Source organism: Fragaria vesca, linkage group LG5, assembly GCF_000184155.1.
Source record: "Fragaria vesca subsp. vesca linkage group LG5, FraVesHawaii_1.0, whole genome shotgun sequence".
NCBI classification, from domain to species: Eukaryota; Viridiplantae; Streptophyta; class Magnoliopsida; order Rosales; family Rosaceae; genus Fragaria; species Fragaria vesca.
This window is the reverse complement of record NC_020495.1, coordinates 25,605,232-25,629,433: the sequence shown is the minus strand read 5'-3', so window position 1 is coordinate 25,629,433 and position 24,202 is coordinate 25,605,232. Positions and strand designations below refer to the sequence as shown.

The following is a 24,202-nucleotide window of genomic DNA, read 5'->3' as shown; positions in this document are numbered from 1 at the left end:
AAATTCGAACCCTCAAGGAACTGAGACTGTGTCCTATTGATAGGTTGGACCTGTCAGACCGCACCATGGTCGCTCTTGCCGAGAATTGCAGCAGATTGGAGACACTTGATTTACATTCTTGTAGGGTAACCGGAGCTGGCATTCGTGCATTTTCAGGTCATAAATGCTTGAAGTTTCTTTCAGTAATGTATAGGTCATCAGTGAACTTTGATCAATCTGATGTGGAACGCTTAGCGCTTGGATGCCCATCATTGAAGTGTGTTGTATTAGATGAGTCGTTAGAAAGGAGTTTTGAATCGATGCACGAGAACGCCAAATCAATCATGAAATTTTTATACTTCTCTAATATTCTTCCTCCTTTCAGCACCGGATTTTGGAGTACTTCACCATGATGATTTCATGTTTGCTAGAAGAGATGCCTTTGATAACATTTATTGATGTCAAGGAATTTATATATTTTGTTTCTGAACGATATGGATTATCTTCTATTTATATGCTTATTTTGTGAAAGCTACTGTCACTGGCATGGGTGTGCTTTTGTAACTGATATTAAAATGGTTGCTGTGTTTGCGAGAAATAGCATTTTGCCTGAAGCGAGTTTTGCCACAGTGTTGGTCTTTGTTTAGTACTTCAGTTCATATATGATACTTTCTGAAATGTATTATCATTTTGTTTTGGACCTATATATGATGAGTACTAGTTCCTTTTTATATTGTTGAAATAGATGAGGCCGCCGGCGAAGATCATCACGTCAATATCTCAGCCCTCTTAGTTCCTCCAGTTCTTCTTCGTTTCACTCAAGCACACACACAGTAGCAAAACCACCAGCCAAAAATGGCTGTACACACCAAAAAAATATCAGGGAAGACTTGTGTGCTGAGCGACGACTTACTTGGCCTAATCCTCAACTACGTCACCAACAAAGACGATAGAAAATCGTTCTCCGAGGTTTGGAAGCAATGGTTTAGAGTCGAAGGTCTGAACCGATCATCACTCTGCGTTGACAAACCGGACATTCCCCTACCTGCGTTAACTAGGTTCCCGAACTTGGTCCACTTCGAAACATGGAAGCATACGACCGACACCGACCTCGAGTTCATAGCACAAATATGTCCGCAAATCGAGGTCATCAAGGTCACCAACTATGGTTCACACTTTCTTGGGCGTAAAGGTTTATGGGCTTTGGGGAATGGTTGTCCCAAACTATCAAAGGTTTCTCTTTTTGGTAATAAAATTGGGAACTCTGCGGTTTTTGCGCTTGTGAATTCGGCACAGATCTTGACGTCATTGGCATTTACATGTAATAGCTTCATCTCGGATCCTGTACTAAGAGCAATTGGCTCACAGTGTTGTATTACAACACTGGAGTTTACGAGTTCTTGCAACATTACGGATCTTGGATTGGGGTTCTTGGCAAATGGTTGTGTCTCTAAAACCCTGAAGAGATTGGTGCTTGATGAAATGGTGGATAGGATCTCTGATGGTGGGGTTGAGCTTTTGCACAAAATGTGTAGCTTGGAGAAACTCAGTGTGACTTATAGTTTGTCTTGATATTTTCCGCAACTGAAGATCACTGATATAGGAGGTGTTGCGATCTCTGGGATTCAGACACTTAGAGAATTGAGATTGTTTCTTGAGGGGATCTCAGACGCCACTATTGTTGCTCTTGCTGAGAATTGCCCCAAGTTGGAGATACTTGATATAAAGGATTGTCATGAGGTGAGGAGAGACGGCATTCTTGCATTTTCAAGTCATCAATGCTTGAAAAGCCTTGTATTGCTTGGTTTGTGGGATTTTGATCTTTTTGATGTGGAAAGCATAGCGCTTGGATGCCCGTCGTTGGAGTCGGTTGTGGTGGATTCGAGCTTGAGGGTGGATCCTGCTTGGAGCTCTGAATTGATGCATGAACACACTAAAAAGAGTCATCAAGTTCTCGACAGTTGCAGACCTTTTTTTTTTTTTGGCATACAGTTCAGTTTGCTAATGTCAGAATGTGTGTTAGTAACTTGCTGGTAAAGCAAGGACCCCTTTTGGAATTTTTGACCAATTTCAAAATTTTTGTCTGTTTTATGCTTTTGATTATATGGTTAGTGTCAGACAATGATCTTTATTTTATTAGTTGTTTCTATATGAAATGGATCATCTGATGATGTTGAATAAGGTTGCTTAGTGAATGATGATGATGATAATCGATGTGTTTTAATTTTCAGTGAGAATCAGCATTTTGCCTGAAGCTGGAAGTGTTCTAGTTTTTCTTTCAGCAACTGGAAGTTTTCTGTGCAACTGCTTTCCGAAGGATAGCTACCAGAATCTAGACTCACTGGCGATTCAGTAATCGTCATTGATAGGTCTGTATATATAAGTCATCTTTAACTGATGATTCACTGGAAAAGAATATTTCACTTCTAATCTCAAAATTGATTCAAGTAAACAACAGTCATGTTCACAGATACAACAGTACTACATTCCCTTTCCCAATAAATACAACTGTAACTGATTCCTGAATGTATCAGTGTTTCATAAGCTGGGTTTATCATGATGGTCGAAGCTTTAAGCGGACCAAAACTTTTAGAATGCAACCCCACCAGGTTAAGGATTGAACTGAAAATGGTAGTCAAGGATCTGCTGCAAGTGCTGTCATCTACGGAAAGCCAGTTCACACACAAGAGCAAGATGATCGCTCCCCCATCTCTGCCAACCAAAACTGAACTTGAGAAACGCACAACGATGCATTATAGAGAAAATCAAGTGTAAATGTCAACTTTTCTCAGACTTCTTAGTCTCAGCCCCTTACCACCTTATCACAACATGTTTTCAGGCCAGGGTTTTTACTATGAGTCGTTAAGTAATCAGATCACTTGCTTCTTTAACCAAAGAAGTTTATATTTCAATAACTGAATTCCTTTAGAGGAGCACTTGACAATGATTTACTGTCTTCATTGAAATTTCTTAATTTAATTACATTGCACTATTATTTCAGTCTACACAAATGAAGATGCTCAGAAGAATCGGCATTAAGAGATACCTTGCTGGGGAGTCCACTGGTTCCTTTTAAAATGTCGATGGGTAACGTTTCAAGAACTCTGACCGGAACAAGTTCCTCTGTATGCCTGCCACCTGATGGTTTCAGCAACCAGAAGTATTGAAATGCAAACAGTAAAAGCTATGCTTTTTTAAGTTGAATTAAATACCAAATATAATCAACAGTTCCCAAAAAGTTGGAGTGGTATGATGTTGCCAAGGGTTCTCCACACCTATCTCGTGTTCTCTTACTACCCTGGAAAAAAAAGCATAGAGCATGAGACAAATAAGGTATATATTTTGAATATAACAACTCCCAACCCAAAGTCATAATTTTGTTGGAATTTTCCAAGATCAGATGATTACAAGTGGGTCACACTTGTGCCTAAATCCGAACATTTATTGTTCATCTGGTGGAATCAGATATAAGACAATATGAATCTCAAGCACAATCAAGTGCTCGAAAATTTAGTTTCTCTGAAGATGTAATGCTAGGGAAAAGTTAAGGTCTTACAGGTACTCCATGATATGCACTGCCCAGCTTTAGATGGTGTTGAAGATGAGTGACTTCTTCACAGCCAGTTGCAAGCCTTACTTCTTCTGCTTTCCATCTATAAACGAATGGCTTTCCATACCTGGTTGCATTATACATGAAGGTTCTATACTGAGATTCAAATTCCATCTGTCCCGAAATATGTCTGCGGTCATGTTTTTGGATGTCTAACTGACAAAAAAAAAAAAAAAAAAAAAAAATAACCACGCAACGATTGCAGATTAAACTCACACACGAGGGAAAAGGATGAAAAAAGGTAATAGTAAAAAGAGGAGGGGAGAGGAGCTAATATGGACTCACCTTAGACGAAGCTAGAAATTGGTAAATAGGACTCTGAGCATTTCATAAAAGAAAGAGTAAGGTATAAGATGATAATGAGGTATAAATAGTATACGAAGCATCTTAATGAAACCGATAAAATAAATTATATCATCTTTCTGATCTCACCTGTGGAGTACTATTTAGGTCTCCAGCAACTATAACAGGGATAGATCCCCACTCTAGTGATAGCTTGAAAGCCTTTTCAAGAAACAGTCGGACCTACACCATGGTTTAAAGGATGTTTAATGGATAATCATAATTGAGGATATTACAAGCAATATTGTTACATAGCCACAATTAATGAAATATCGCAGATGAGAATACCTGCCCTAGTTTAATATCTCCACGGTTAGGGTTGAATAGGACATGTATATTCCCAACCACTAAGCTTCTACATTGGGTACATGGCCTCCTACATGTATGATTATCAGTCATTCATAAGACTACACTAAGTTGTTAACCACATTCAAGAAAAATGATATGCAAACATAACAAAATAAACCTTACATTGATGCATCGGGAGGTATATCCGACTCTAACTGATCTTGCAACTAAAAAATAAGCGATTAAATTAGGCAATACATTTGGAAGCATAAATGGCCTCACACATCTAATGAAATACACAAAACAGACGGGGTTTTTACATCCACTGTATCTGAGTTATCACTAGAAGTCAGAGATTTAAAACAGCATAATGGAAAGCGCTTGACTGACTAAATAAACATGTATTGAGTTCCAAAGGGTAAAAGGGACCTAACAAAAAATATGTACATACTCGACAGAATATGCTACTTAGACAGGGATGCTACACAAGTACACAAACAAACAGTATCAACAAAATTGCTCATCAATGTGCATTTTCAACTTATGAATACACGTAATCCCCGATATGAAAATTAAAGTAAGTCAAAGTACCTTTAAAACACAAAATTGAGCAACATTATGACGAAGGCCAAAACTTTGGAATTCTATACTTTCTTGATGCAAAAGGCTAAACCTGTGTTCAAAATATGAGTTGGGTAAGATCAGCACATTGAAAATAAATCACTAATACATGAAGAGATATTAACAGCCCAACATGTGACTAAGGTAAAAGCAAGCCTGTATTAAATAAAAAACTAGATAGGCAACATAATCATTTACAACCATCCATCATGTTTCTTTTAGCCAACAGGCCTTCCCCAAGCAACTGAAACACCTAATGCTTTAATAAAATGAATATCAGCTTTGAGCAAATTCAAGAATGCAAGAAACCTTACATGTCCTGCTTCCAAAATATAGCACATCCATCACTTGCTTCACCTGTACGTGCCTGCAGTTAATCAGCAATCAAAAATATGTCAATAAAGCAAGGTACTGGATAAGTAATTACACATTAAAGATTGAAGCTACCTTGTGCACACCTTCGAACCCATCTTTCCGAAACTTATGAGCTAAATCATCGAAACGATCAACCTCCTAAAACCCATACAAGTAACACATGAAACCAATCCAACTGATAACAGTAAGCAGCAAAAGAAGTAAAATACTTTTGATTCACAGTCTATACCTGAAAACACACAATGCCAGCATTGTAACTGTTGACCTCTTTTCGTATAAGCCTCCTACGACGCTTCCACTTCATGTATTTAGGTGGCACATTGCTATACATATCTGAGTGATTGGATGCGTTATCAACACCCAGAATGTTATAAGACACAACCACAAACTTCTCTGCAGAAAACACAAAAAACACACACAGATTGATCATCCCTAAAGTAAAAACTCGAACACTTGAATAACATCAACCTCCCCTACAATTCAACTGAGTCTAATACACACACAAAATCCTAAAGTAAATTTCCAAACTTTACAGTAAAGTTCCAAACTTTAGTTCGATATTTTTACCTCCATAAGCAGAAGAAGTAGAAGAGTTGCAGACCCATTCCCGATAGCTCTCTGTTTCTTTGTTCCGAGATGTACAGGCCAAGAGTTGGAAACTATTTGAAGACGACGGGTCGGGTTGTCGGGTTAGCTTTTCGGTTTCGGACTCCAAAGTTCTGCGCCTCCTTTTGTGATGCTCAGGCTGTGTCTGTTGCTGTTCTGCTTCATTGTTTACCGACTGTTTGCGTTTGGGACGCGGTATGTTGATGGTTTCTTCCATTCTCTGATGGTACGTTTTATGAGGGGTGGCGCGTCACACGAACGCGCCACTTGAGATGCGCGGTACGTGGATGAGGGTTCCGAGAATCAACTGTGAAGACAAGACAGGGTTTAGAATTAAGAACAAGACATAAATACCAATGGACCCAGTTACAATTTTGAAGCCCAATCTTTTTATATTAATTAATTCAAAGAACGAAAGGACAACATGCGGGCTAGGCGGATCTGGGCCTAATGGGCCTGGCGGGGAAGGAGAAAACCGTTCATATTGGAGCTTTGGAGCTTCAAAGCTTAACCAATCGATTCCCCGCCTTTTTCACAGTCCGATCTGACCCAATCTAAGGTTTTCATCTCCAAGATCGCAAATTTATTATTCTCCTTAAATTTTTAATCTCAAATACGAGAGATTTTTCTATGCAACTGTAGGACCACGTGTCAATAACTGGTGGTGCTACGTGCCTATGAAAATCTGTCATGTGGATTCCAATACTTAACGTTAGCTTGCCGTTACTGAGAAACAAACCCAAATGTTTCATCGATAACAAAAATGAACAAACCCCGGCTTCCTCTATATTTGATTCAAGCTCTCTTACAATCAAGGTTTTTGTAATCATTTTCCTAGAGGTATATAACATGGAAAGGATCTTCCATGCAATTCCGGTTAAGATCGATGGATATCAGATCATTCATCTTCAGCTCTTCTGTTTTTGCGTGAAATTTCCAAGGGAGAATTCATGGAAGTCTGGATTTTTTTTTTTCTGGCAATGCATACATGTTCTTCTGATATAACCATTGGATCAGATTAAGCGATATGTAATTCATGAAAAGAGTGATTATGAGGGGCCTGGAGATCTTATTGAAGAAAACATTCAAATCACAATGGAAAAGGGTTTTAACTAGAATCAATCTAATGCTAACAAAGCATCAAGAATGAAGGTCGAATTTGATTTCCCCAGAAGATGGATAGAACCCAGACTCCCAGTCATCCCACCCAACTTCTTAATCTCAAACCATAACTTCATGATTATAAAATGGATTTCTTTTTCTTATTTCCCCATACCCAATGGTTTTTTTCTTTGGCTTGTATATATAGTTAAGATGATGGGAGGCAAAAACTTTTGGCTTTGCTGATGAAATCGGGTTTGTCTTTCATCTTTTCTGTCTAACCTTGATTACCTGATACTCTCTCCGTTAAATTGATGTGTTAAAGATGTCCACATGTCAAATTTTCATAGGCACGTAGCACCACCTGTTATTGACATGTGGTCCTACAGTTGCATGGAAAAATTTCTCCTCAAATACAACCCTTAGATTAGTATATAATTAATAGCTGCTATTATTTTACCTAATTTAATTGTTATTGATTCACCCCTTTAAAGTTTGCAAGATTATGATTTTGGCAAGATATAAATGTCATATAAAAAATTATAAATTGGTAAAATTTGCAAGGACGTGATTTTGGCAAGATATATATTATGTGAAATAAACATCATTATTGCCATTGATACAATATTCGTAAGTTCGTCTCCATAATATATGGTGATGAGCATTTTTATTGTTACCATTGATACGATATATTGTCACATTCATATTTCAGTTATGTGCCTTTGAGTTTTGAGTATAGTATATATAATAACCCTCTGAATCTCTGATCTCTCAGAGACAACAAATATATTGGTAGCAAACTAGCAATGGCTAGAAACATTTTTTCCCACCAACTGGTTCTTATGAGAGCCTTACTTCCCCTTGTAGCAATTTTTGTGCAATCTATCGCAGTAGCTCAGCCAATTGAAAATGGGTCAATAGGGCAGGAAGAAGTACGAAGCTACCTGAAGTTTTTTGGATAGCTAAACCACACTGAAGATTATGATGTCAATAAGGCTTTGGATTATGATGTAAGGCTTTGGAATCAGCATTGAAATTATTCCAGCAAACCTATCATTTGAATGTTACAGGAGAGCTTGATCCAGAAACCATCAACCTAATAACCACTCCTAGGTGTGGATTTCCGGATCACAATCTCGTCGATGGGTCACAGTCATCAGGGCAAGTTATTCATATGGGTTCGAATCAGGTCTTTTTCAAACTTGGAGTCAAAAAATGGCCGCGCACAAAGTACCATTTTGTTGAGATATAAATCCCACATCGGGAATATGAGATTTTGTCTGTGGGTTTATAAGGGTTTGGGTCACTCTACCCATTGCCAATTGTTTTTGGATGTGAACCTTAAACTACTTTATCATGGTATTAGAACGGGTTACCCACGTCCACGTGTGAAACCCAATGGCCACACGAACTCCACGTCATCTCAAATATTGTCCATATGTTAGGCTTGAAAATTCGCCACACGTGGCCGGTGTGGATTGGAGTCTCATGCCACCCAGTCCAAAACAGTTTGATCTGATATGGGTGCTTACTCATGAAATAGGTCACCTTCTTGGAATAGATCACAGTGAAATACCTGAAGCTGTTATGTATGCTTATGTGGGTGCAGGGCTTTGCATACAGATGATATTGCTGCAATACATGCTATGTACCCTAATTAGCTAATAATGTATCTATGAGGTTTCACATTGTAAGATGCATTGCTTCTTTCATGTTTTGCTAATTGTTTGTTATATCTCCTACATTAATATGATTATATGAACAATAATCGATCGAGGACTATATATATAGGGCGTACCAGTGGTTTCACCTTGTTGAACTACAGCTGTTTCACCCGGAATACAGTAAAGTTCCAAACTTTACTTGGATATTTTTACCTTAACTAATTAATTGAGGACTAAAAGACATCTTTTCAAAAAAAAAAAAAAAGTCTCATTAGACAATTGCATTGACAGATAATCTTTTCAAAAAACAAACAAATATTCTCTTAGCTAGATGAAAATATATTTCCACTTAAGAAAGACAAAGATTTAGCTTAAGCATACTTGAAAGTACATACCAATTTTTTACCCATGATTATTTTAAGTAGCGCTACAATTTACAATGGCATGGAGATGTGGAAGAATCTAACGGCTATGGGAAGACTGGAAGACTTTAATACTGCTCAATGGTCACTCCCAAGAGGGTCAAGACTCAAGACTGGTTGGTCCAGTTAAGAGAATCCTGTAGAAACTGTCATAAATTGTTTGCATTTCCAAAATCCTAAATCATTAGAAACTTGGACAAAAAAGATGAGATCTTGTTTGCTCCAACTTCTTCTCAGCACAAACTAGCAAACCAGTACTTTTTCAAGATGCGAAACCAACTTCTTCTGCAACTTCCTTTTGTACTGATACTGATATTCATTGTCTCCTTCAAACTAACACATGCCAAGTCCACAATAGAACCATGCACCTCTTCAGACTCCTGCCCTTCTCTCCTCTCCTATGTTCTCCCTTGGGACTCAAAGCTCTCCGAGATCGCTTACCGCTTTCAGGTAAACGTTTTTGATGTAATGGCAGCCAACTCCATCAACATTACAGCATCATCAGTGGGGAACCAAATCTTCGGTGCAAGGTCTCAACTCAAAGTTCCCATTTCATGTTCATGTGTGGATGGTATCAGGAGGGTAATGCTATCTTACATAGTTCGAGCAGCTGATAGCTTGGATCTGATATCAGAAGGTTATGGCAGGCTTGTGAGTGGTGAACAACTTGGGACTCTAAATGGGATTAGCCCCAATAATCCATTGACGAGTGGTCAAAGCATTTTGGTGCAGTTGCCATGTACTTGCTTTAACAATAGTAACAATGGCGTTGCTTCAGTGTTTATGTCGTATGTGGTGCAGAGTGGGGAGAGCTTGAGCAACATTGGAGTGGAGTTTGGGGCAACTGTGATGGAGTTGGTCGGCATTAATGGGCTTGACCAACCGACGGTTGACCCTGGAGACATAATGGCTATTCCAATTTCAGGTTAGACTGGTTAGTACATTGATCACATTTCAATTTTTTTGATCATTGTCTTACTGAGATTTGAGAATGAGAATATTTGTAGCAGAAAGGTAGGTTTATGTTTGCAAGTCTTTTGTGTCAAGCTTGATTGCCTAGCAGAAAGGTTAAGTTTGTTACTAGTGTAGGAATGAACTTAAACTGAATCCTATTCTGATGTGTAAATGGTTATACCTCAAAAACCCTCAGGCCCCGTTTGGATAACAGTAATGTGAAGATAGAGAAATGATTTATTTTCCTTTCCGTAATATGGAATGGAAAAAGTTTTGGTATTTTCATGTAGGTGTTTGGTTGATATTTTAATTAAATTAGTAATTTATTTCCATTCATATTACACTATATTTAATAAGTCATAATAATGAAATTAAAAGCTTTAATTTCTAATAACACCCTTTTACTAATTGCATATGTGATCTATTTAAAGAAATATAAATTTTTTAGATGGCTAATTTTTGTAATTTACCCTTGACGGTGGGAATGGAAATAGAATACCACACCTTACTAGGTAATTCAGTCTTTATGAGGGAATCAATTTCCAGTCATATCTCATTTTTTGTTTCCTTTCCAATCTTTATTTACAACCAAGCAACACTTTAGAATGGAAAATGAAACTAATTCCATTTCCATACCATGATTTCCTACCATACAAATGGGGCCTAATATGTAAATATTTGCAGCATGTTCATCAGCAAATCTTAACTGGTACAATGAGAGCTTAATAGTTCCAAATGGTTCATATGCATTAACTGCCAGCAACTGCATCAAGTGCATTTGTAGGCCAAGCACTCTCAAGTAAGTACATGGAGTAAGGTTCTTGATTAAGCTCTTTAATGCTAGGACAACCAAAAAACAAAGTTAGTACTTCATGATGATTGCAATTTTATCTGTTTTCATAATCAAGTTGTTTGGTCATGATCAGCTTGCAGTGTTTCCCATCTGGGATTGTCAATGCATGCTCACATTTGCAATGCAAAGGATCTAATCTTTTCATTGGAGATGTTTCCATTAACCGAACGGCTACTGGTTGTAATGTCAGCACTTGTGTGTATCGAGGCCACAATGGTGGCAAAATTTTCAGGGGGTAAGTGCAGACTGCAGAGTTATATTTTCTATCACTGATTATATAGTGTGGACTCTCGATTCTAACACTGGTAAGAGTAAGACGACATTTGTTCACGGATAAAATTCACAAACTTATAGAGCAAATAACTACAATTTAGAGAATTTCACCATGATGATTTCATGTTCTGTTCTTTGCAGCTTATTGAACTCTTCTCATTCCCATTGCTCAGGTTAGTACTGACTAGAGTTGTCTAATTTGCTTTCATTGCTTCATTTTTGGGTCACTAGCTGGTTAAAGTTCGACTCTATGCAGATGACGAAGATTACAGCATAGTTTCACCAGTGGCATCGCCTGAAAATCCTACAGTCCCATACATATCACTACCTCCTTCACAATCACCCTTTCCTAATCGAACTATTGGAACAGATGCCTACGGTCCTTCAAGTAGACTAAATCCCAGTAGTGCGCCCAAGTACGGCAGATTGGTTAGTGAAGCTCCATATTATAGTTTGTGGGTTGTCCTCTGCCTATTCTTCTGAGAATGTCAAAATGTAGTTGCTCATCAATGAAATGAAACGTCAAAATTGTGATTCTTGTTATGCAAATTAGAAGGTTCAATAATCTAATATGCATGTAGTTACAACCAACATATATAGCTACTTTCTTTCAGGAAATGACATCCATTTTAGGCCAAAATTTGGTACATAAGCAAACTAATGGCTGCTGTGGCAAAACTAGCTTCGATCAGGCAAAATGCTTGTTTCTAGCGAGCAGAGCAACCGAAGACAGAAAAATGATAATATCAGGCAACCATGTTTAATATCAGTTACAGAAACACACTCGGTGACAGTAGCTTTCACAAAATATGCATATAAATAGAAGATGATCCAATTATTCAGAAACAAAATATATAAATTCCTTGACATCAATAAAAGTTATCAAAGGAATCTCTTCTAGCAAACATGAAATCATCATGTTGAATTTCTCAAAAATATGGTGCCGAAAGAGGGGAGAATAGAGAGGCGTTCGAATTTTATGATTCTTCTGGCGTTCTCGTGCATCAATTCAAAACTCCTTTCTAACGACTCGTCCAGACTTCAATGAAGGGCATCGAAGCGCTACGCATTCCACATCTGATTGATCAAAGTTGTCTCCACACATCACTGTAAGGAGCTTCAACCATTTATGACCTGAAAATGCACGAATGCCAGCTCCGGTTACCCGACAGGATACCAAATCAAGTGTTTCCAAGTTGCTGCAATTCTCGGCAAGGGCGGCCATGGTATAGTACAGGTCCATACATATCAATCTGGTGCAGAATGATCAGTTCCATATTTCCTTCTGGAATTGGTATCTCATGCACTCATGTTCTTAAATCATGGACAAATAATTGTCAGAGTCCCGATTCTAATCCGATCAAGATCATATCTCATGCTTCAAAATAATTGTTGAAGCAAAATATCAACCAGCATCAGAGTGCATTGCCAAAAGAATTTTGTTACTAACATCTAAAAGTGGTCTTACATAATCATGAGATGAAAACTAAATTTATTCATGTTGGGAAAATTGGAAGGCTCCCTGTTACATCCAGGAAATAGCAACTGGTACATTAAAGTATGAAATTGCAAATACCACAGTATCACCTTTGTTTATCTAGACCTCTCTTCTACCCATTTAAGTCGATCAATCACTTGCATATATTATATTGTCTGAAATATGAGCTCTCTCTCTTGCCAAGTCACTCCCAGTGAGCCAATGAAGATGTCCATAACAATCAGCAGCAGCAAGAACAGAGCAGAATCCAAGCTGCAATATCTATAACTAGCGGAGCATAGCAGCAGCAGACTGCACTTCAGTGTTATCTTAGCAGACAAATGCGACATGAAAATCTGAACCATAAAAACTATGACACCAAGAATAACACTGGTCCCCATAATGCAAGCTAAGAAACAGCAGAAGAAAGCTCAACAAAAACCCAGAGAAGAAGAGTCTCTATGGAAAGTTCCTGACAATGAAAAATTTCCAACTTTTTTCATAATATATCAACTACTTGTGCTCGTTACAAATTCTTTCCCACCTGGCAAAGTTTGCAAAATCAGACAATAAGAATGGAGTAAGCACGATCTACAAACTTAACAACTTTTCTAGTTCTGTCTTGCATCAATTCATCGCTCCAAGTTGGATCAGACCTCCTGCGTGAATCCACCACAACAGAATCCAATGACGGGCATCCAAACACTACGCGTTCCACATCAGAAAGATTGATCTTTAACTCGTCCAATTTAAGGCGTTTCAAGCACTTGTGACTGCAAAATGCACATATGCCAGCTCCAGTTACCTTGTCACAACGCCCTATATCAAGTATCTCCAAGTTGCGGCAATTCTGTGCAAGAGCGACCATGGTAGGGTCTGACACGTCCAGATGCCTCAATATCAAAACCTTTAGGGTTAGAATTGCAGAGATTCCCAAACCTCCAATATCAGTGATTCGACTCGGAAATTTTCAGATGCTCCAGGCTACACATTTTGCGCAAAAGGTCGACCCCAGTATCAGTAATTTTAGGGCAACACTCAAGGTTCAATTTCTTGAGGGTTTTTGAGGTAGATCCATTCGCCAAAAAAGCCAATCCCTCATCAGTAACGTTATCGCAACGTATTAGCTGTAAAATGCTAATGGAAGATGCGGACCCAATTCCTCTGAGGGCTTCATTTGATATCAACTTATTGTTTAGCAAAACAAGGGACTCCAAGTTATGTGCTGAATGTACAAGCTCAACAACTCCAGAATTCCCTATTGCATTTAGCCCCATGATCTCAACATGGGACAATCTGGGACACCCTTCTCCCAAACCACATAGACCTTTGGGGTTCAAAACACCACCATCACCTGTTTGCTTCTCATCTCTACATTCAATCATGATGCGCTCGATTCTGGGACATGTTTGAGCTACGAATTCAAGGTCGGGGTGAGTATTGCAACCCAACAGCCACAAAGTGACAATATTTGGGAATCTAGTTAGTACAGAAAGCGAAGACCCGGGATCGTTAACATAAAGGATAAGCTTTGATCGGTCTAGACCTTCCACTTTGAACCATTGCTTGCAGACCTCGGAAAACGATTTTCTGTCTCGTTTGTCCTTGACCTTGTTAATCACTAGGCCAAGTAAATCGTCGCTTAATGACGAAAATATCCCTGATTTCTTCTTGGTGTGTACACCCATCTCTTCCCCTAATTCTCTGCTACTCTATGTGCTCAAATAAAACAACCACGAAAAGTGAGAAATGAACCTGACGAGGGTCTTCGACGCCGGCAGCCGCGGAATTATTGAGGGAAGACTGAAAGTCTACGACGCCGACTCCGACCTTGAGAGAGCTACAGATTAACAGAGGGACCAAGTCAGACTGGCCAGAGACCGTTTCTTTTATTTGTAGATCTCAATTTGGTCTTTAAATGGTGGGCCTCACAACCCCGCTAGGCCCGATTACCATCGTGACCGCCTAGCCGTGCATCTTATCCGCCTAACCGCCTTAGGCACAAGCAGCCCAATGGTTTGAAAATAAAAATTAAAAAGGTACAAAAACAAATTAAAAAGGTATAAAAAGTTTTTCTGTCAGCTCGAAAGAAACCTCCGCCGACGAGTTCTTGTTGGTACCTGAATTTGCAGTCAATCCTCTCTCAGTTAAAGCTTTTGTGATCTGCAAGTAGTAAAACTTCAAAGATTGAGGCTTTCATTTAATCCTCTCTCTCTTAGGCTTTTATTTGTATTTCTTCATGTATTGCTTAGTGAAGCTCCATATTATGCTGTGGGTTGTCCTCTGCTTTTCCTTGTGATATATAATGAGAATTTCAAAATGTAGTTGCTCATCATGAAAATGAAGCCACAAAATTGTTATTCTTGTTATGCTAATAAGAAGAATAACAATCTAATATGCATATAGTCAGAGCCAACATAGTTATCAATTTTTAGGCCAAACTGTGCTTGATAATTTCAAGCAAAGTCGTGGCTCTTGTTAATGTTGCTAACTTTCGATCAAGAACATAGCGGCACCATCTAGCAGCTAAACTAGGAGGAAGATATACCATGTATGATGTCCTCCGAGAGATATTTTCGGTTATTGAGCTCCAACTTGCCATGGCAAGCTTTGCATAACAACAGCAGATCACAGTTCATTTTAATCTTAGCAGACAAATAAGACATGAAAAGTTGAACAAAATTGCAATATCTATAGCAAGTAGAGCATAGCAACAGGCCAACAGCAGACAAATAACACATAAGAACTTGAGCCATGAACACTAAGAATAACATAAAGATGGTGTCCAGAACTAGTAGAAGCTAAGAAACAGCAGGAAAAGACAATGAAGAAGTTCTGAATTTTCCAACTTCTATTCATGAAATATCATCTACATGTGCTCAAAAGTCATTTCAACTCTTTCTCCCACAAGAAAAGGTTTGCAAAATCCGAAACCATAACATGGATAAGCACAGTCTGCTAAGTGAATATCATAGAACATAAAACTCCTACAGGCTGCAGTTACATATCAAGAGCATAACTTTCAACAAATTTAACAACTTTTCTAGTTCTGTCTTGCATCAATTTCTTGCTCCAAGTCGGATCAAGCCTCCTGCGTGATTCCACCACAACAGATTTCAAGGACGGGCATCCAAGCACTAGCCGTTCCACATCAGAAAGACTGATCTTTAACTTGTCCAAATTAAGCCTCTTCAAGCACTTGTGATTGCAAAATGCACAAATGCCAGCTCCAGTTACCTTTTCACAACCCCCTATATCAAGTGTCTCCAAGTTGCGACAATTCTGTGCAAGCGCGACCATGGTAGGGTCTGACACGTCCACATTATCCAATCTTAATTCCTTGAGGGTTCGAATTGCAGAGATTCCCACACCTCCAATATCAGTGATTTTGTTGCTTTCTCCCTCGCAGGACAATTCCAGGTGCTCCAGGCTACACATTTTGCGCAAAAGGTCGACCCCAGCATCAGTGATTTTAGTGCCAGTCTCAATGATCAATTCCTTGAGGGTCTTTGAGATAGATCCATTCGCCAAAAAAGCCAATCCCTCATCAGTAATGTTATAACAAAACATTAACTCTAAAGAGCTAATAGAAGATGTGGACCCAATTGCTCTGAGGGCTGCTACTGATATCAACTGATTGTTTAAAAAAACTAGGGTCTCCAAGTTATGTGTTGAATGTAAAAGCTCAGCAACTCCAGAATCCCCTACTGCATTAGGCCCGTAAATCTCAACTTTGGATAATCTGGGACACCCTTCTCCCAAAGCACGTAGTCCTTTCGGGCTCAAAATGCCACCATCATCACCGTTTTGCTTCTCCTCTCTGCATTCAATCATGATGCTCTCGAGTTTGGGACAATTTTGGGCTATGAATTCAAGGTCAGTGTGGGTCTTGCAATCCCATACTGCCAAACTGATTAGATTTGGGAATCTAGATGGTACAGGAAGCGAAAACCCAGGCTTGGAAAAATTAAGGATAAGTGATGATCGGTCTAGACCTTCCACTTTGAACCATTGCTTGCAGACCTCGGAAAACGACTTTCTATCTTCTTTGTCCTTGACCTTGTTAACAACTTGGCCAAGTAAATCATCGCTTAACGTTGTGAATATCCCTGATTTCTTTTTGGGTTGCACACCCATCTTCCCCTAATTCTCTGCTACTCTATGTGCTGAAAATGAAACAATTAGGAACAACGAGAAATGAACCTGAGTAGGAACTTCGACGCCGGCAGCTACGGAATTGTTATTCTCCGACTCCGGCCGACCCTTGAGAGGAAGAGAGGGGACGGCTAGGTTTTGAGTGAGAGTGAGGGAGTGAGGGTGGCCTAACTCTTCTTCATGTCTTGTTTCTAGATCTGGTTTTGGGCTTTACATATAGGCTTTTTTTGGCCCACTTCGTTACCTAAAAGTAATGTTGACGATGACATATTTCTATTGATGCTGTTTTCTTATGAAAATTCTTCGTGCCATAATCGATGTGTCAAGGACTGTTTGCAAGTGTTTTGTGTCAAGATTGCCTGGCAGAAACTAGGGTAGGAATGTAGTTACATTTTAACCATTGTGTTCTTCGCATCGGTATGTAAATATTTGCAGCACGTTCATCAGCAAGTCTATCTTAGCTTAATAGTTCTAAATGGTTCAGATGTGTTAACTGCCAGCAACTGCATCAAGTTCATAGTTGTCTAATTAGCTTTCATTCCTTCTTTTTTGGTTCACTGGTTAACGTTTGACTGTATACAGATTTACAGCAGAGTTTCACTAGTTGCATCGCTTAAAATTCCTACAGTCCCATACATATATCACTAACTCCTTAACAATCACCCTTTCCTAAACAGGTGCTGCGTACGATCCTTCAAGTAGAATAAATCCCAGTACCCAAGTAGCAGATTGCTTAGTGAAGCTCCATATAGTTTGTGGGTTGTCCTCTGCCTTTCATTGTGATATATAATGAGAATTTCAAAATGTAGTTGCTCATCATCAAATGAAGCCATGCTCAACGTAGCAAATTTTGGCCTAAAATTGATACAATTGCCTGAAAGAAAGTAACTATGTTGGTTGTAGCTATATGCAAATTAGATTGGAGATTGAACCTTGAATTTGCATAACAAGAATAACAAAATTCTGAGGCTTCATTTGATGACGAGCATACTCTGTGGCAAAATGCTTATTCACCCATGAAGACAGAAAATTACGATAAATATAAAGCAACCATCTTTACTATCAGTTACAAACACACACCCAGTGTGACAGCGTCAGAAAATATGCAAATAAATAGAAGATGATCCATTTCATTCAGAAATCACTAATCAGAACAACAACAAAAAACTATTATAAAAGGTCTTTTTGACATCAAGAAATGTAATCAAAGCTGGCATAACATGTAGCTAATCATCATGGGCGTCGGTGAACATGATCAAATCGAGAGTAAACACTATAATCAATGATTAAAATCAGTAAATCACTATATAATATTTAGTTATTTACTCAATCTGCATCTTGCACTTACCCTTTAGTGCTCTAGAGAACGTGAAATCATCATGTTGAATTTATCTAATTAAATTGTGGTGCTGAAAGGGGGAAGAATAGAGAAGCATTCAAATTTTATGATTCTTCTGGCGTTCTCGTGCATCGTTTCAAAACCACTTTTTAACAACTTGTGCAATACAACAGACTTCAATGACGGGCATCCAAGCGCTAAGCGTTCCACATCGATCAGATAGATCAAAGTTGGCTGATGAATCATACTATACTGAAAGATGCTTCAAGCATTTATGACCTGAAAATGCATGAATACCAGCTCCAGTTACCCTACATTGCTCTAAATCAAGTGTTTCTAATTTGCTACAATTCTCGGCAAGAGCAACCATGATATGGTCTGATAGGTCCATAATATGAATATTAGTCAATCTCAATTCCTTTAGGGTTCGAATTGCGGAAATTGCCACGACTCCAGTATCAGTGCACTCACTCCACACCGAACGTGACAATGCCAGGTGCTCCAAGCTACACATGTTGCGTAATAGCTCGACCCCGGTTTCAGTGATTTTATGGCAATTCTGGAGGACCAATTTCCTAAGGGTTTTTGAGGTAGAACCATTTGCCAAAAACCATAATCCCAAATCAGTAACGTTATCACAACGTACCAACTCCAAGGTGCTTATGGAAGACGACCCAATTGCTCAGTGTTTGGTCAGAAATTAGCTCAATGTCACGGAAACACAAAGCCTTTAAATTATGTGCTGAGTGACAAAGCTCATCAACTGCAGGATTTCCCACCACCTTTCCTCCACAAAACAGAAGCGTAGACAATTTGGGACACCCATTTGCCAAAGCATTCATACCTGTTGGCCCCAAAAGGCCATCTTTATGGACCTGTTCTTTGAAGTTATCATAGCCAACCATCAAAGTCTCGAGTTTGGGACATGCTTTGGCTATCGAGATGAGGCGGTCATCGCCCCGTACGCGTGGAGAATACCAAGCGTTTTCATTTGTCTTCTTTCTTAGTGCGGTAAGCCTCCTTGTTCTGAAATCGACTAAATCTGGGAATCTAGTTAGTTTTCTTACCGGGATGTTGTGGAGAACCCTAAGTGATCTTCTGTTTAGACATCGCACTCTTAACCATTGCTTGCACACCTGCGAGAACGCGAGAACGAGCCTCTACCTTTTCTGTGCTTGATTTTGTCAAGGATCAGGCCAAGTAAATCGTCGTTCAGCATGGAATTAATTCTCCCTGATTTGTTTTTGGCGTGGTGTGGTTACCATCTTTATTCTCTGATAGTTTCGAACAACGAAGAACTAAAGGAACCAGAAACAATTTCAGAAGTAAACCTGACGATATTTCTTGCATAGGGGTTTGAGTTTTACGTCCGTGTTCGATTTGGGTTTGAGTTTTATTTCTTGTTGGATTTTAACTTTACAGGCTTGGCGTATAAATTTTTTTTTTAATTTTTTTTTACTACTTTTACCGCAGAATGAGTTTGATGTTTCCTTCTGCAATAGTGGAATTGGTATCTCATGCATGCACTCATGTTCTCAAATCATAGACAAATAATTGTCGATCGACTCCTGATTCTAATCCGATCAAGATCGTACGTATACATAAATCACGAAATGAAACCCCATAATATTAATTCATGCTGTGCAAATTAGAAGGCTCAGTGACCTACTTATTCCTCGGGCAAGTCAGTGCCAAAGGAGATGTCCATAACAAGCAGCAGCCGCAAGAACAAAGCAGAATCCAAGCTGCAATATCTACGCAGATGACAGAAGATTACAGTGGAATTTCACCAGTGGCATCTCCTAAAAATCCAACAGTTTCACCAGTGGCATCTCCTAAGGTAGTTACCTTCTTCACAATCACCATTTCTTAATCCAACGTTGGAACTGGTGGCCTACGATCCTTCAAGTAGACGAGATCTCAGTAGTCAGTAGTGCACCCAAGTACGGCATATTGCTCAGTGAAGCTCCATATTATAGTTTGTGGGTTGTCCTCTGCCTTTTCTTGTGATATATAATGAGAATTCCGAAATGTAGTTGCTTATCATGAAAATGAAGCCTCAAAATTGTTATTCATGTTATGCAAATAAGAGGTTCAGTAATCTAATATGCATATAGTCACAGGCTCACAGCCAACGCCCAACATAGTTATCAATTTTAGGCAAAACTGTGCTAAATAATTTGAAGCATAGTAATGGTTCTTGTTACTCAAATAGTGTTGCTAACCTGCTATCAAGAACATAGCGTCACCATCTAACAGCTAAGTTAGGAGGAGGATATACCATGTTTGATGTCCTCCGTGAATTATTTTCGGTTATTGAGCTCCAAATTGCAATATCTATAGCAAGCAGAGCATAGCAACGGCAGACTGCAGTTCATTCTAATCTTAGCAGACAAATGACACATGAAAACTTGAACCAAATTGCAATATCTATATTTAGAGCATAGCATCAGGCCAACAGCAGACTGCAGTTCATTTTAATCTTAGCAGACAAATGAGACATGAACAGCCATGAACACTAAGAATAACTCAACAATAATATCCAAACTAGTACAAGCTAAGAAACAGCAGGAAAAAGATGTTGGGGCCAACAAAAACCCGGTGGAGAAGACAGTCTCCATGAATGCATCTGGGAAGTTCCTGACAATGGAGAAGTTTGAAATTTCCAACTTTTTTTTCATTAAATATCATCTACATGTGCTCAAAAGTCATTTAAAATTTTTCTCCCACTGGAAAAGATTGCAAAACCCTTAACTATAACACGGGTAAGAACAATCTACTAAGTAAATATCATAGAACATAGAAGTCCTGCAGGCTGCAGCTACATATCAAGAGCATAACTTCAAACAAATTTAACAACTTTTCTAGTTTTGTTTTGCATTAATTCATCGTTCCAAGTTGGATCACGCCTCCTGCGTGAGTCCACCAAAACAGAATCCAATGACGGGCATCCAAACACTATCTGTTCCACATCAGAAAGATTGATCATTAAATAGTCCAAATTAAGGCTCTTCAAGCACTTGTGACTGCAAAATGCACAAATGCCAGCTCCAGTCACCTTTTGGCAACCCCTTATATCGAGTATCTCCAAGTTGCGGCAATTTTGAGCAAGCGTGACCATGGTAAGGTCTGACACGTCGAGAAAATTCAATGTCAAGTCCTTGAGGGTTTGAATGGCAGCGATTCCCACACCTCCAATATCAGTGATTCGACTTGTTGTCCCCCAAAAGGACAATTTCAGGTACTCCAGGCAACACATTTTGCACAAAATCTTGATCCCGGTATCAGTGATTTTACAGAATTTACTCCTTATAGGGCCTGCAATGATTAATTTTTTGAGGGTTTTCGAGATAGATCCATTCGCCAAAGAAGCCAATCCCTCATCGGTAATGTTACAACAATTTATCAACTCTAAAATGCTAATAGAAGATGTAGACCCAATTCCACTGAGGGCTCCATCTGATATCAACTTAGTGTTTATCAAAATCAGGGACTTCAACTTACGTGCTGAATGTACAAGCTCAACAACTCCAGAATTCCCTATTGCATTTAGCCCCATAATATGAACATGGGACAATCTGGGACACCCTTCTCCCAAAGCACATACACCTTTTGGGTTCAAAAACACCAGCATCACCTTTTAGCTCAACATCCCTACCTACAATCATGATGCGCTCGATTCTGGGACATGTTTGAGCTATGAATTCAAGGTCGATGTCGAACTTGCAACCCAATAGTGTCAAAGTGACTATTTTTGGGAATCTAGCTAGTGAAGAAAGCGAAAACCCGGGATCGTTAACATAAAAGATAAGCTTTGATCGGTCTAGACCTTCCACTTTGAACCATTGCTTGCAGACCTCGGAAAACGATTTTCTGTCTCGTTTGTCCTTGACCTTGTTAATCACTAGGCCAAGTAAATCGTCGCTTAATGATGCAAATATCCCAGATGTCTTCTTCCTGGTGTGTACACTCATCTCCTCCCCTAATTCTTAGCTAGTCTATGTGCTCAAATTAAACAACCACGAAAAGTGAGATATGAACCCATCTGCCATGGACAATGATGAACTTTAGAATTTTCCAACTCTTATCAATATATTCTCTACATGTGCCCAAAACTCATTACAAATCCTTGTCCCACTTGGGAAAAGTTTGCAGAATCCCAAACTATAAGGGTAAGCACAATCTGCTAACTTAAACATAAAAGTTCAGAAACTAGATATCATCAAGACAACAATCTTCTACAAACTTAACAACTTTTCTAGTTTTCTCGTGCATCAATTCAATGCTCCAAGTTGGATCAAGCCTCATGCGGTAATCCACCACAACAGATTTCAAGGACGGGCATCCAAACACTATCCGCTCCACATCAGAAAGATTGATCTTAAACTTGTCCAATACAAGGCATTTCAAGCACTTATGACAGCAAAATGCACAAATGCCAGCTACAGTTACCTTTTCACAACCCCTTATATCAAGTCTCTCCAAGTTGTGGCAATTCTGAGCAAGCGTGACCATGGTAGTGTCTGACACGTCCAGAAAATTCAATGTCAATTTCTTGAGGGTTCAAATGGCAGCGATTCCCACACCTCCAATATCAGTGATTCGACTCGTTGTGGCGGTTGTGCCCCAAATGGACAATTCCAGGTGCTCCAGGCTACACATTTTGCGCAAAATCTCGACACCGGTATCAGTGATTTTACTCCTACAAAGGCACTCAATGATTAATTTCTTGAGGGTTTTCGAGGTAGATCCATTCGCCAAATAAGCCAGTCCCTCATTGGTAATGTCATCACAATCATTCAACTCTAAAATGCTAATGGAAGATGCGGACCCAATTCCTCTGAGGGCTTCATCTGATATCAACTTATTGCTTAGAAAAAGCAGGGACTTCAAGTTATGTGCTGAATGTACAAGCTCAACAACTCCAGAATTCCCTATTGCATTTAGCCCCATAATCTCAACATGGGACAATTTGGGACACCCTTCTCCCAAAGCAGATAGACCTTTGGGGCTCAAAACACCACCATCACCTGTTTGCTTCTCATCTCTACATTCAATCATGATGCTCTCGATTTTGGGACATGTATGGGATATGAATTCAAGGTTGGTGTGGGGCCTGCATTCCCATACTGCTAAACTGACTATATTTGGGAGTCTAGTTAGTGCAGGAAGCGGAATCATGGGATCTCTAACATAAACGGTAAGCCATGATCGGTCTAGACCTTCCACTTTAAGCCATTGCTTGCAGACCTCGGAGAATGATTTTCTGTCTTGTTTATCCTTGACCTTGTTAACAACTTGGCCAAGCAAATCGTCGCTCAACGATGCAAATATCCCTGATTTCCTCTTGGGTTGCTCACCCATCTTCCCCTAGCTCTTTGCTACTCTATGTGCTGAAAATGAAACAAATCAGGAAAAATGAGAAATGAACCTGACGAGGATCTTCGACGGCTGGCAGCTACCGAACGAAGGGGCCTGAAGCTGAAGTAGTCATCATGGAGGGAATTCTTGAAGCACGATTAGGGGAAGATCGAAAGTATCCGACCCTTGAGAAGAAGAGAGGGACGGCTAGGTTTTGAGTGAGTGAGGGAGTGAGAGTGGCCTAACCCTTTTATGTGTTTTTGTGTCTTGATGGTTTTGGGCTTTACATTGTATGTAGGCTTTGTTTTTGCTGGCCCAGTTTAATGGTTTTGGTTTTGTGTCTAGATGCTGTACTTAGTATGTAACCTGAAATAGATTGCAGGCTCTGTAGCAAAAGCTTGTAGCAAAAGCTTATGGTACTAATTCTTCTCTGCCATTTCTTTGCGTCTTCTTCACTAAATGGTGAGAGGTTACGGTATATTAATGGACTCTGTTGATGAGGAATTTAGGTTTCTTATTGTTCTTGACAGATTGCCAAACATATTGCGGGTAGCTGTAAGGTATGCATTCACATCAGGCACGCACTGCAGCCATATCTCAGAGAAAGTCATGTCATCTCTCGGAAACTAATTTCAAACTGGAAGGTCAGCATAGAAGGGGCAAGAGATGATCGACTTAGACCTCCCACCTTACGCCATTGCTTGCAGACCTCAGAGAAAGATGTTCTACATCTTTGAGACTTTGATGCTAACCTTGTTAATGATTAGACCAACAAACTCATT

The 24,202-nt window shown here is 39.3% G+C and overlaps 7 protein-coding genes across 7 annotated transcripts; 2 read left to right on the top strand and 5 right to left on the bottom strand.

Moving 5' to 3' along the window:
* The first annotated feature begins 834 nt into the window (after nt 1–834).
* LOC101291838 (F-box/LRR-repeat protein 20-like) lies at nt 835–2,335 on the top strand. The gene is made up of 3 exons (XM_004301788.1): nt 835–1,488; nt 1,570–1,939; nt 2,211–2,335. The coding sequence occupies exons 1-3, from the start codon at nt 835–837 to the stop codon at nt 2,333–2,335; spliced, it is 1,149 nt and encodes a 382-aa protein (XP_004301836.1).
* Nucleotides 2,336–2,382: 47 nt separating this feature from the next.
* On the bottom strand, nt 2,383–6,185 carry LOC101297734 (carbon catabolite repressor protein 4 homolog 5-like). Its single transcript, XM_004300481.1, has 13 exons — nt 5,783–6,185; nt 5,445–5,608; nt 5,288–5,353; nt 5,155–5,207; nt 4,811–4,892; nt 4,403–4,446; nt 4,220–4,307; nt 4,022–4,114; nt 3,875–3,907; nt 3,536–3,745; nt 3,192–3,277; nt 3,026–3,110; nt 2,383–2,691 (listed from the first exon to the last, which is right to left on the bottom strand). Exons 1-13 carry the CDS (start codon nt 6,036–6,038, stop codon nt 2,638–2,640), a joined length of 1,314 nt encoding a protein of 437 aa, XP_004300529.1. The 5' UTR covers nt 6,039–6,185; the 3' UTR covers nt 2,383–2,637.
* Nucleotides 6,186–9,275: 3,090 nt separating this feature from the next.
* LOC101291538 (lysM domain-containing GPI-anchored protein 1-like) lies at nt 9,276–11,571 on the top strand. The gene is made up of 5 exons (XM_004301787.1): nt 9,276–9,933; nt 10,647–10,761; nt 10,889–11,050; nt 11,230–11,261; nt 11,345–11,571. Exons 1-5 carry the CDS (start codon nt 9,276–9,278, stop codon nt 11,569–11,571), a joined length of 1,194 nt encoding a protein of 397 aa, XP_004301835.1.
* A 1,941-nt stretch (nt 11,572–13,512) lies between these two features.
* Nucleotides 13,513–14,253, bottom strand: LOC101291251 (F-box/LRR-repeat protein 4-like). The gene has a single exon (XM_004301786.1). It carries the CDS (start codon nt 14,251–14,253, stop codon nt 13,513–13,515), a length of 741 nt encoding a protein of 246 aa, XP_004301834.1.
* Nucleotides 14,254–15,565: 1,312 nt separating this feature from the next.
* Nucleotides 15,566–16,702, bottom strand: LOC101290962 (F-box/LRR-repeat protein 20-like). The gene has a single exon (XM_004301785.1). It carries the CDS (start codon nt 16,700–16,702, stop codon nt 15,566–15,568), a length of 1,137 nt encoding a protein of 378 aa, XP_004301833.1.
* A 4,199-nt stretch (nt 16,703–20,901) lies between these two features.
* Nucleotides 20,902–22,033, bottom strand: LOC101315442 (F-box/LRR-repeat protein 20-like). The gene is made up of 2 exons (XM_004301784.1): nt 21,697–22,033; nt 20,902–21,599 (listed from the first exon to the last, which is right to left on the bottom strand). Exons 1-2 carry the CDS (start codon nt 22,031–22,033, stop codon nt 20,902–20,904), a joined length of 1,035 nt encoding a protein of 344 aa, XP_004301832.1.
* Nucleotides 22,034–22,622: 589 nt separating this feature from the next.
* LOC101315155 (F-box/LRR-repeat protein 20-like) lies at nt 22,623–23,423 on the bottom strand. Its single transcript, XM_004301783.1, has one exon. It carries the CDS (start codon nt 23,421–23,423, stop codon nt 22,623–22,625), a length of 801 nt encoding a protein of 266 aa, XP_004301831.1.
* Nucleotides 23,424–24,202: the final 779 nt, after the last annotated feature.

Bases quoted from the DNA above. Each gene is read 5' to 3' on its own strand.
- LOC101315155 (XM_004301783.1), bottom strand. From the start codon at position 23,423: ATGGGTGAGCAACCCAAGAGGAAATCAGGGATATTTGCATCGTTGAGC.
- LOC101291838 (XM_004301788.1), top strand. From the start codon at position 835: ATGGCTGTACACACCAAAAAAATATCAGGGAAGACTTGTGTGCTGAGC. The intron at 1,489-1,569 runs GTTGAGCTTTTG...CCGCAACTGAAG, and splicing joins ATAGGATCTCTGATGGTGGG to ATCACTGATATAGGAGGTGT. The intron at 1,940-2,210 runs GTTGCAGACCTT...TTTAATTTTCAG, and splicing joins GAGTCATCAAGTTCTCGACA to TGAGAATCAGCATTTTGCCT.
- LOC101291538 (XM_004301787.1), top strand. From the start codon at position 9,276: ATGCGAAACCAACTTCTTCTGCAACTTCCTTTTGTACTGATACTGATA. The intron at 10,762-10,888 runs GTAAGTACATGG...GGTCATGATCAG, and splicing joins TGTAGGCCAAGCACTCTCAA to CTTGCAGTGTTTCCCATCTG. The intron at 11,051-11,229 runs GTAAGTGCAGAC...TGTTCTTTGCAG, and splicing joins GGTGGCAAAATTTTCAGGGG to CTTATTGAACTCTTCTCATT.
- LOC101290962 (XM_004301785.1), bottom strand. From the start codon at position 16,702: ATGGGTGTGCAACCCAAAAAGAAATCAGGGATATTCACAACGTTAAGC.
- LOC101297734 (XM_004300481.1), bottom strand. From the start codon at position 6,038: ATGGAAGAAACCATCAACATACCGCGTCCCAAACGCAAACAGTCGGTA. The intron at 4,308-4,402 runs GTAAGGTTTATT...TCATACATGTAG, and splicing joins ATACCTCCCGATGCATCAAT to GAGGCCATGTACCCAATGTA. The intron at 3,111-3,191 runs GTATTTAATTCA...ATCAGGTGGCAG, and splicing joins GGAACTGTTGATTATATTTG to GCATACAGAGGAACTTGTTC.
- LOC101315442 (XM_004301784.1), bottom strand. From the start codon at position 22,033: ATGAGTGTACACACCAGGAAGAAGACATCTGGGATATTTGCATCATTA. The intron at 21,600-21,696 runs GTGATGCTGGTG...TAAATGCAATAG, and splicing joins TAGGGATGTTGAGCTAAAAG to GGAATTCTGGAGTTGTTGAG.
- LOC101291251 (XM_004301786.1), bottom strand. From the start codon at position 14,253: ATGGGTGTACACACCAAGAAGAAATCAGGGATATTTTCGTCATTAAGC.